The 12012-nt window shown below is 43.8% G+C and overlaps 1 protein-coding gene across 1 annotated transcript in view; it reads left to right on the forward strand.

The window, feature by feature from the left end:
- The window catches only part of LOC149870891 (putative E3 ISG15--protein ligase HERC6), a 51927-nt gene that overhangs the window by 14540 nt on the left and 25375 nt on the right, over window positions 1-12012 (forward strand). The window contains exons 6-10 of the mRNA XM_090037056.1: window positions 3306-3433; window positions 6157-6302; window positions 8063-8136; window positions 10168-10295; window positions 11190-11249. Coding sequence (XP_089893182.1) covers window positions 3306-3433; window positions 6157-6302; window positions 8063-8136; window positions 10168-10295; window positions 11190-11249 — 536 coding nt within the window. The remainder of the gene's footprint in view (window positions 1-3305; window positions 3434-6156; window positions 6303-8062; window positions 8137-10167; window positions 10296-11189; window positions 11250-12012) is intronic.

Raw genomic sequence — 12012 nt, forward strand, 5'->3', positions numbered from 1 at the left:
ATTTTTTTTGGTGTTTTGCACGAGGATTATTGTTTGTTAAGGACTATTGTTTGAACTGGAGGAGGGGCTCCTAAGGGGAGCAGGCACCCCAACCCACTTGCAGAGTGCCTGCTCCCCATAGGAGCTCCTGTTCAGCTCTGTGGAAAGATCTCCAAATATCCAGTGGGACTACTTACGTGAGCAGGGCAGCAAGCAGGATTTGGGTTAGGGGCTATATAAAACCTACAGATCTTTGTTTCTTGTAGTTAATTCCTGAAGCTGAGTTTCCTAACATGAGCTTTGGCAAACGCTGTAGTTTGAGCTGCTGTTTAACTGTTTATCCCTTAATGCATAACCATTTCTTTACATTAAAAGACATTTATAGTAAGGTTTTTTTCCCCATTAAAAGCAAAAGAGCTTCTGGAAGTTTAGAAAAGAAGACGTAGTTCACTGATGAGATTAGAAATGGAATAGCTAATTTTCTTTTCTGATTCTAAAAGAAATGCTAGCTTGTGATTAAAAACAGCTGTTATCTGATGAATAATCAGACATAAATGGAAAGCATGTGAAGGAATGCCTACACCACTGCACTCCTTCCAAGTCAGAGAGGTTCTCTGGCATTGCCATGAATCTGTTCAGCAGGCTGCTTCTCCACACATCAGTGTGCTTACAACCTGCATTAAGAAAGCTTGTTCCCCTGTCAGTGGTTCCTTCCAATTAATGGTTTATTAGTATCATAGTACTTAGGGTCTGAAGGGACCTAAACAGTTCATTAGGTCTGACCCCCTGCCCTGGTCAGGAATGGGTGCTGGGGTCACATCACCCCAGTCAAGTATCTGTCAAGCCTCCTCTTGAAGACCCCCAAGTTAGGAGGGAGTACCACCTCCCCTGGAAGCCCATTACAGAGCCTGGCAGCCCTAACTGTAAAGTAATGTCTCCTGATGTCCAGCTTGAACCTTCTCTCTAACAGCTTGTTGCCATTATTCCTAGTAACCCCAGGTGGTGCCTGGGGGAACAGAGCCTCCCCAAATTCCCACTGGCCGGTGAGTTTGTAAATGGCCACCAGATCCTCTCTCAGCCTTCTCTTATGGAGGCTGAATAGGTTCAGGCCCTCTAGCCTGTCTTCGTAGGGCTTGCCCCGCTGCCCCTTGACCATGTGGTGGTCTTCCTCTGGACCCTATCAATGCTAGCCACATCTCTTTTGAAGTGTGGTGCCCACAACTGAACGCAGTGCTCCAAATGTGGTCTGACCAGTGCCGCATAAAGGGGAAGGATCACCTCCCTGGACCTGCTTGTGATGCATGTGTAGATGCACGACAAGGTATGGTTAGCCTTATTGACTGCTTCCTCGCATTGGCGGCTCATGTTTATCCTGGAGTCAACAATGACTCTAAGCTCCCTTTCTGCCACTGTGTTGACAAGAAGGGTATTCCCCAGCTTATAGGTGTGTTAATGGTTCCTTCTCCCTAGATGCAGCACCTTGCATCTGTCTGTGTTGAATTCCATCCTATTCTCATCTGTCCACCCCTGTAATTTGTCTAGATATAGCTGGATTCTGTCCCTCCCCTCCAGCGTGCCCATCTCGCCCCAAAACTTGGTGTTGTCAGTGAATTTGAACAGTATGCTTTCCATACTCACATCCAGATCACTGATAAAGATATTGAACAGTACAGGCCCCAGGACTGAGCCCTGGGGGACTCCACTGCCTGAATCCCTCCAGGTCAAAAATGACCCATCCACCACCACCCTCTGGGTGTGACCATCTAGCCAATTTGCCATCCATCTGACTGTGTAGGCATCACTGCCACAGTCACCTAGTTTTTTTAAGAGAATGTCAGTAACCATGTCAAAGGCCCTCTTAAAGTCCAGGAAGATGACATCTACCCTGATGCCCTTGTCCAGGGACTTTGTGACCTGATCATAAAAAGAAACCACATTTGTCAGGCAGGATCTGCCCTCAATTAACCCATGTTGGTTGACCCTGAGCATTACCTCCCCTGCTGGGCCCTTGCAGATGTGCTCCTTGATAATTTTCTCAAAGGTCTTCCCAAGGACCAAGGTAAGACTGACTGGCCTATAATTGCTGGGGTCCTCCTTTCTCCCCTTCTTGTAAATGGGAACCACATTGGCGCTTTTCCAATCCTCTGGTACCTGGCCAGTGCCCCAGGAGTGCTCACAGAGCTGTGCCAGGGGCCCTGCCATGACCGCTGCCAATTCCTTCAGCACTCTCAGGTAAAGAGCATCTCAACCTACTGATTTAAACATGTCCAGCCCCTCCAAAAGTTCCCTAACTAGGTTGTCTCTGACCCTAGGCATGGCGGTGCCTCCCCTGTGTCCATCCGCAATTCTAGTGGGGGAGATGTCCTGGTCCCTGTTCAGGAATATGGAGGCAAAAAATTTGTTGAAGAGGTCAGCTTTTTCATTTGCAACAATCACCAGATTGCCAGGCCTATCCTGTAGGGGGCCCATATTACCCGGTGCCTTCTTCTTACTTCCTATGTATTTGAAAAAGGACTTTTTATTATCCTTAATTCTGGTCGCTAGCCCTAACTCCATCTCTGCCTTGGCCTTCCTAACAGCCTCCCTGCAGTCCCGAGCAACGGAGATATAATTCTCCTTGGTTATAGCCCGTTGTTTCACTGTTTGTGTGACTCCTTTTTTTGTCCTCAGGCATCCCTGGATGCCTTTCCCAAGCCATGGGGGCTTCTCAGCACTCCTGCCCCCCTTGGTGCACATTGCGACTGACTACTTTTTTGCTCAGAGGATATTCTCTAGTGTATTGCTGCTTTCAGTTTGAAGGGTTAGCCCACTAGCTTGGGGGTGGCATCATATGTCCCATGGGGTGGATCTGGATCCAGCCTGTGGAGCCTGGGGTTTTTCTGCAAACCATGCTGTGGGTAGGGGAGGGAGTGTTGGCCATGCCACAGCCAAGTGGCAGGAAGGTCTGGCATGCAGACCACTGCAGCTGGGTAGCAGGGAGAAGCAGCAATGGGTGGGGTTGGGATCACCTGCCTGGGCCCTGGGACTGAGTTGATCCAGCCCAGGGCTCCAAAACCTTGCCAGCAGCTGTTTTTACTCAAGCAGCAGAGATATCCCAGTTGAGATATCCCAGGCTCAAGCCATGCTGATGGTCCGTGGTGTTGGTCCAGTATCTGGGCATCTATCACTATACGTGATCTTACCTTCATTTTTCTCTCTCTCTTTTTTTTTTTTTTTTTTTTTTTACTTTTCCCAAGAGTGTTTAGGTTTTTTTCAATATCATTTGAGGTTTTTTTCCTGAAGCCACTGTAAGTGTGAAAAGCTGCTTCTACTTTTGTTTTGCACAGGATGGCAGTGTATTTACATTTGGAGATAACAGTGCTGGACAGCTGGGGTATCATTTTTCTGCCGTGAAAACTGGTCCACAAAAGGTTGAAGGGATAGATGGTCCTGTTTCCCATTTAGCATGTGGAAGGTGAGTATTGTAGCTTGTATCTTGTTAAACCAGTTATATTTTGCCAGAGAGAAGGGGAGTATTGTTTTTGAAGGAAGATAGACCTTGAGCATTCTTAACCAGAAGTGACTGTATTGAAATAAAATACACCAAAGCAAAGCCAAGGTTGCACAGTGAAACCCACAGGGTCAGGAAATGCAAAAAGTGCTTTCCAGTTGTGTGAGACTATGAGCACAGAAAAACACTCCAGCTAATCTGGCCCTTAGGACATAGGTACAGCCATTTGTACATGCAGACTAGGTACTCATGGATTCTGCTTTCTGGGGTTTTTTTGTGGATGATCTCCAGACAGCAGTTATTAGAAGGTGCTCAGGCCAGAAGTGTGCTATAGTATGACACAGAAGTATGCAGTCTACTTTTACGATGTATAGAGCACTTCATTAATGGGTCCAAATGCAAGCCAAGGGAAGTCAAGTAAGTAAAGCAAATGAGATCTGATAAGGATGCAGTAGTATTTGTAATGGATTTCATAGACATTAGGGCTAGAAGGGACCTCGGAAGATCATCGAGTCCAGCCTCCCGCCCAAAGAGCAGGAAGTCAGCTGGGGTCATAGGATCCCAGCAAGATAAGCATCCAATTTGCTCTTGAAGGTGTTCAGTGCAGGTGCTTGAACCATCTCTGATGACAGAGTGTTCCAGACCTTGCGGGCTCGGACAGTAAAGAAATTCTTCCTTATGTCCAGCCTGAAACGGTCTTGCAGGAGTTTATAACCATTCGACCTTGTCATCCCTTGGGGCACTCTGGTGAACAAACTTTCCCCCAGAAACTGGTGGTCACCCCTGATAAACTTATAGGTGGCCATCAGATCACCCCTGAGCCTGCGCTTTTCCAAGCTAAAGAGTCCCATGGCTCTCAGCCTGTCATTGTAAGGTCTGTTTTCCTGACCTCTGATCATGCGCGCGGCTCTCCTTTGGACTCTCTCAAGCTTCTCCACATCCCTTTGTTAGAAATGCACAGCTTGCATCTTGCTCCTGATAAGAAAGAAATACTGTCCAAGGCTCCTCTCCCCCATCCTCCTTAAACTTTCTCATACTGATTACAGAGACTGGAATTTAGCTGTATGGCCTTGGGGTATAAACTTTTGAACTCTTGTAGCATTGAGCAGGCTTAATGAACTATTACGTTTTTACCTCTCCGCCCCGTATACTTAAATAGCTAATTATACTATACATGCGATGTATGTAATGATGTAGTTACATGTATGTTTGTATGAAACGGAAGTAAGCTGCAAGAATTCCTGTGTCTGCACACGTGCCCAGGAGAGAGAAGATAAATACCTCTTACAAACACATTTAGTTTGCCAGAGGTGATCTGAGCTTCAAAGCTCCACTCTCTGACCTTTGTTTGCAAACAAATACATCCTTTTGTGTCGACTAATGTCTGTGTGTCTGTGATCTCTGCGTTGCCTCCAGGGAAACGAACCGCCTTTGTGCAACACCTTTTTGAATTGCGGAGCCCAAAACTCGGAGCCCAAAACTGGATGCAGTACTCCAGCTGCAGCCTCACCAAGGCCGAGTACAAGGGGAGAATGACATCCCTGGATTTGCTTGAGAAGCATTTATGGATGCAAGCCAGCATTTGGTCACTTTTAGTAGCCACAGCATCGCATTGCAGGCTCATGTTCATCTTGTGGTCAATGATGACCCCCAAGTCTCTTTTTTCCATAGTGCTAGCCAGTGTAGCACTGCTGAGCCTGTAAGGATGCTGCACGTTTTTTTTCCCAAGGTGGAGAACCTTGCATTTTTCAGCGTTTAAACACCATCAGGTTCTTGTCCAACCATTTGCTGAGCCTGTCCAGGTCAGCCTGGATCACCCGCCTGTCTTCTGGTATGGATGCTTTGCCTCAAAGTTTGGTGTCATCGGCGAACATGGCCAGTCCGCTCCTGACTCCAATGTCCACATCATCATTAACGAAGATGTTGAACAGTATGGGTCCAAGAACAGAGCCTTAGGGGACCCCACTGGTCACAGGACACCACGATGAGTGACTGCCATCAATTACAACCCTCTGGGTCTGACCACAGAGCCAATATCCCAGCCAGCGGATCATGGTGGACCCAAGGCCACAACTGGGCAGTTTGGCCAAGAGGTGATCATGGGATACCAGATCGAAGGCTTTTTTGAAGTCAAGATATATGACATCAATCTCTTCTTGGTAATGACCAAGGTATTCCACGGCATTCCACAGCCGTGGTTAGAACAGGGTTGCTGCCAGGTCCACACTGGAGTTAGAGGACTGTGGAGGAAGCTGCACAAGAATTGGAGGAAAGGCTGGGGAGCAACCAGCAACAGAACCAGTACAGAGCCAAGTGTCAGGCCTTAGGTCTGGAGTCAAGAATCAAGGCCAAGAAAGACCACTGCCACAAATGGACATAAATACTGCCCTGCTATGCCTTTCAGCTATCAGGTCACTCGTTTTTGAGGCTGAGTCTTCCTACCTGCCTGTGGTTTCCTTTGGCAAACAGGCACACGGCAGTGCAGTGAGACTGACTTCCCAAAGGGCATGCAGGAAGTTGGCTGTTGTGCAGAATACAGACCACAACATTTGACTCCCAGTAACTGACTTTCACCACTAGGTGTTGCAGTGGATTTGTATTTTTAATCATGTTTCCAACACTGATGTAGAGAGAACACAGTGGTTTCTGTAACCAGGTTGTGACATATCTGCACTTCTCTTTGGCAGCTACCACACCCTGGTTTATATCTCAGCTTCTGGCCAGCTTATGTCTTTTGGACGTGGACCTCAAAGACCTGCTGAAAATGAAACAACCAATAGCCAAGGAGTGCAAGTGGAGAGTGTGGACATCAGCAGCCTGGTTTCTGCTAATGGTATTAATCATAAGTGGGATTATATTTTTTTATGCTGTGTATAATTAACTCTTGGAGCTTACTGCTACAAGATATAATTGAAGTCAGCCACATAGTTGGTTTCAGAAAAGGGTATGACATTTACCTGGATAACACAAACTTCCTCAAGAGTATTCAAATACCTATAGCTAGAAATATAATATCCTAATATTGTAGAGCAGGGGTGGGCAAAATACGGCCTGTGACAACTCATCAAAACTCTGTGGCCCCCAGGCCCAAATAATTTCCCACCCCTGCTGTAGAGCTTAAATCAAACACTAGCAGAGACCAGAAAGAAACTTCAGCTGATTCCATAATTAGAAAAAACTTCTCCTGATTTTTCCGTAATTGTAATACAGTAATTCCAGGTAACAGGAACTCACATGAAGGTATATCCGGGGTTAGGTGTTATGGTGCTTCTGCCCTGTATATATCTGAAGCATCCCCTGGAGCAGTAGTTCCCAACCTGTGGTATGGGTATTACCAGTAGTATGCAGACAACCAGCCAGTGATATGCATTAACAGATTTATTATAATTACAGGTTTTCCTCACTTTATGCTGTATGTGTGTTCCTGGAAAACAGCACGTAACTCAAATTTGCATAAAGGGAACCCATTTTACAATGTAACATAGGGATATGTTCCAAGACCTCAACTGTACTGACCCCCCAGACCCATTTCTACCACGTTTACAAGACAGTTTTGGTACTTACCACCAGCAGACAGTACAAACAAACACAGGGCACCATCATAATGAGGATGGCAACTGCAGAAACACACGTCACAGACAACAAGTGAAGAACACAGATCCACAGAGGAGACTATATTTTGGTGTGTGTCACTCCTACAATGCACTGCACAAAGCAGCTGACTGCAGGCTTCCGCCACATTGATTGCATAAGAGTGAATTTACCTTGCATGTAACAAATTTTTGGTCTAAAAAGGGTTATTGCATACGAGTGAATTTGTACATACAGAACCTGCATAAAGCGAGGAAAACCTGTACTTTATATGACTAAAAATTGCTGGTGGTATTTAAGGTTGTATGTAAATTGGTGGTGTGCAATCTTTCAGAGTTTGGGAACCGCTGCTCTAGCATCTAGTCTGGTCAGAGGTGTAAAAATCAGCTTGTGCCTTGGGCAGTAGAGGCATCTGGACGGGAGGCAGTTGCTACTGTTCTTGTTCCCTGTCTAAGCAGGTGTCTTGGGCTAGTGCCCTGGTCACTCACTCCTAATTACATTATTGCAGGTGTTCCCAAAGTTTTTATGCTGTGGCCAAGCAAACTGCAGCCTGGAAGTGGCCTTGGCCTGGCAAACCATGGCCTAGCAATCACAGTCAACCATGGCAGGAATTGCTGGCCAGACGACAGGTAAAGATACTCCCACTCCCTCAGGCTGGGGGGTGGGCCAGACCCTGTGCTGCCACAGATCCTACAGAAGAAGCCACGGCCTCTCTGCCCAGCTCTGAGGGTCCACGGTTTTTCTGTCCACGGCCACTTCCAGTCCGGCAGCCGACTGTGCTGTGGACCAGCAGCTGGCCTGTTGTGGCCTGGCACCGGGCTGTGGCCCAAGGATTGAGAACCCCTGCATTATCGTGTCACATACTTGCTTCTTCCTAATCTCTCAACTGCCTTGGCTTGGGCTGGGCTTTGTTGGATCAGTACACAAGAGAACAGAGCAGCAATATAAACTGCAGGAGGAACCCAGAATCAGCTGGGGTTGATCAGATTCATGTCTTCACAGATCTGTGTGGCATTGGGGTGAAAATGATTTTTGCTGGAGCATATGTCAGTTTCATCAGCATTCTTCAGTCCCAGGTAAAACTAATTTCTCTTGGAGATTTTATTTCATCTAGCTTGTTTTTTCCATCATAGAAGGCAGTACTGCCAGCAACTGTTCAGTACCATGTTAACACCTTTGGTTTTGACTCATTTTAACGCAAAACTTACTTCTTTCTAAATAAGAGGTTGACAGCAGCAATGGTTTTAGCAGGAACCAGGTAAAGCAAGCAAAGCACAAATAGAAAAGTGAGGTTTTGTAGCTAGTTATGACTTGTCTAGACCTGAACAGAAGGCTCCAGTGCTATTCCTTCACAAAATGTTAAAGTGCTCTTGGCTGCAAACTATAAAGGCATTTATTTTCAAACCATAAAAACCTTAATTTTGGGAAGTGTTCAGCTTTAATAAAGGGGTTGCTACCTCCTCCCTGAAAATCTGTACTTTGCCTTTTTCCCCGAAATCAAACATATGTGCTCAATCCTTAGATGCTGTAGGTAAGTACCAGTTTCTTGATTTCAGTTAAACTATGTTAATTTGGTATGAGACATTGGCACAGTATTTTTTTTTTATAGAAAATAGCAATCTACTCCATAATTGGTCTTGAGTACATGAATCAGTATTGTTTTAAAAGGAAATGTGTACAGTAATAAGTTTATATCCCCAGAATACACCAAGAACAGTAGATAGAACACCGGGCTTAATTCTTACCATAATACTATATAGAGGGTGAGCTTGAAAATCTTCAGTATGAGCTAACATTTGGTCCATCTTCAGAGTTTTTGGAAGCACTAGCTACCTATAGAAACAATGATAATTCATGGCTTTGAGCCATATGGTATAGACTGATGGTTCAGAACCATGAGCCCTTCTCTGAGAAGAATAAAGTTCATGTGAGGATGGAAGTAGTGTAAGGACAGTGTGAACCCAACAGGTTTATCTGTGTTGGCAGGACTGGTCCAGAAGAGACAAATAAGCAAAGATGGTCCTCAGGCTGTCAATTCAGGGATTTCTTAGGCAGCTCACTTTCATAGTCAGAGAATCAGTATCCATAAATACCAAGTAGATAGGGAGGCCCATGATGGCTGATTGATAAATGTATCATGTATCATAAATGTATCACAGATACATTTGTGATAGATAAACCTATAATAAAAGATGAAATCTATTTATCTGATAGATAAAAGTTTTCGAATCCTTTCGCACTAAACGTTAACAATTTTAATACTCCAAGGCTCCCTCCTTAAAATCCCTCTTTCCTCTCTTTAGCACTCTATAGATTACTACATCTGAACTTACTCACATGAAAGTCAATAACAAAACTCTCATTGACTTCAGTGGGAGCATGGCTAAGCTCTTACTTTTGCCAGCTCTGGCACAACATGCCATAAGCTGCCCTGTCTTTAAAAGATCCTCCAACCACTTCCAGCTATGACCTCTGAGTTTATCATTTGTTGCTATCTCAAAGATTATGTTGCCATAAAGAAGCTAGACTGACAGTGCAGAATTCTCCAAACTGTCCAAGCTTTTCTTTTTACCAGTAACTGGGTACACAGAAAGGGATACTGTCAACTAAGAAAATGGGACCTCAAGAAGGAAAAGTTAAGTTTTGGGAGTCCAACCTCTAAAAGTTTGTTCCACCTCTAAAAGTTAATTATGTTGGTCTTCTCTGCTTCATATTCCAAGTAATTCAAGCCAAAAAGGAGTTGCACATTCTATTAGTCATCTTCTGACTATCACAAGTGTAATTCAAAATAAAAATCACTTTAATCCATTTTTCCTTAGTTTGGGGGTGCCAGGGCTTATTTTGCTTTGTATTTTAAAAACAAACAATTAAAACAAGTTTACTTTAATCCCAGGAAGTTTGTTACAAGACCAAGAGTTAGTTCTTTTACATACCAGTAACTTGTTGCATTTTGACCTGCCTCCAGCTAATATGTCAGCTGCCGTTTTGAATAGAAGCATCAATAGATTGGATCAAACTGGTGGATTATACCTTTGTAAACTCTGGTAGGAAATTAGACTTGCATTAGATTTTATTACTGTGTTTTTGCTTTTGTTTTCATTTTTAAGTCCCCTGAGCATGCAAGTGGAATCTCTTTTATGGATGAGTTGCCAAAGATTAGCAAGATTGATCGGACTTGGATTGAAAAATGGCTGGGAGTGACATCTACCAATAATGAATTGCAAGAAGCCAAAAGGTTGTTAATTGTCATTTTCCTATATCATTCCTATTTTGAAATCTTTAGAATCTGTGTACAAAAAAAGAAATGTTTAAATAAAAATAGGATCTGATCCTACTGGCTTTATTAGGTCCTTATGAAACCCAACACAGGGTTGTTTAACAATTTAGCCAGTCACATATGAACTCTATTTGACTACAGTCGAGTTACAGCCATGTTCACTTCCCAAAGTCCCTTCTTTAATCTCTTTTTTTAGCTTAGACTGATTTGCTGCTAAATGAGAATGGGAGTTCCCATTTATAATAATTGGAAAAACTCCCAATAATTTTAGAATGTGTCAGGTTGCTCTGTAAGGATGTGATGCAAAGCCTAGTTGCTGTACTGGGCTTTAGATCATGATCTGAGAGGGAGATAAAGATAGTAAAAACCATGAAGAAAATAGTATCTTCTGTTTTATGATGGGGCCCAATTTGGAGCATCTTTTGGCAGTAGAAAATTCATCATTCAAAGAAGACAGAAACAAATATGCTTAAATGACAGAGCTTAAGTAATAGCCTAACTACTTTAAGGGCACATATACACGTCACCCTACAGTGACGTAGCGATCAAGTGGGTCTCTATGTGATCACAAGCTACGTTGCCATAGTGGTGCACTCCCTGAATATAGTGTGCCACTGTGGCAACACAGCTGGAAATATAAGCATGCACCACCCACATGGTGCAGTAACAGCCTGTATTGTGCTGTGCTTTAGTACATCCAAAAGGAAATAGTAAAGTGTGGCAACGTGTAGATGTTCCCTAAAATCTGTAGTTACTTGAGAATGAAATTTGAAAATGTCTGGGTGTAATGGCAGATTACACAAAATAAGTGTTTCAGTCCTACTTGCTTTGTTATTATTCCTTTTTTTGTAGGGAAATAGAAGAAATATTTTCTTCTCCTGCCTGTTTAAGTGGAAGTTTTTTAAAACCAAGGTAAGTAATATTTTTAGGTGCAATACAAGGCTATGAAAAACACTTAGGCAAAACTAAACAAGAAGTCAAAGTTATAGATCAATTGAATTCTTAAGGCAAAACCTTGCCCTCCTTTGCAGTTGTGGGAGTTGTACATAGTAGGGTTGTGGGGAAGATGAATGCACAGCATTTTTGAGCTCCTAGAGTTGTAGTGCTGTCATAGGCTAAGATGAAGATCTACAGGGTGGTGTGACAATGTATGCTTCTTTAAGAAAAAAAACATACAGCAAATTGCACCATCTCCACCCCATGCCACATACAATATCATACATAGTAGGTAGCAGGGGACCCAAGTAGGCAGACCATGTGCCAGTGACTGGTCAGATTACTGGGCATCTCATGGCCTTCCCAGGATTGTTAAGTGCCAGGTGAGAATCCTGACTGACTGGCTGCCTACTGTATGGGAATGCTAGGTGTCTATCACAAAATGCTCCTCGTGCCCCTTCCCACTTGTGCCCTCTAGGCAGTACAGGTTTTAGTTCACAGAATTCACTTGAGTTTACTAACGACTTAATTTTTAAACACCATTGTAAGAAGTGCAAAATGACAGCTGATATAAAATTTGTAATCTTATACCACCTAGGAGCCTATGACAGCACTACAACTCTGTTCTCCTGTTCTTTCATGTAACATAGCAAACCTAGGGCTCTGAGACAAACATAAATCTTTTGACATCTAATAATTGTTTTCACAGACCTGCAACAATTTGAAGTTTGTTGATAAA

Source organism: Crocodylus siamensis, chromosome 2 (assembly GCF_052110815.1).
Source record: "Crocodylus siamensis isolate JL-2025a chromosome 2, ASM5211081v1, whole genome shotgun sequence".
In the NCBI taxonomy this organism is placed as follows: domain Eukaryota; kingdom Metazoa; phylum Chordata; order Crocodylia; family Crocodylidae; genus Crocodylus; species Crocodylus siamensis.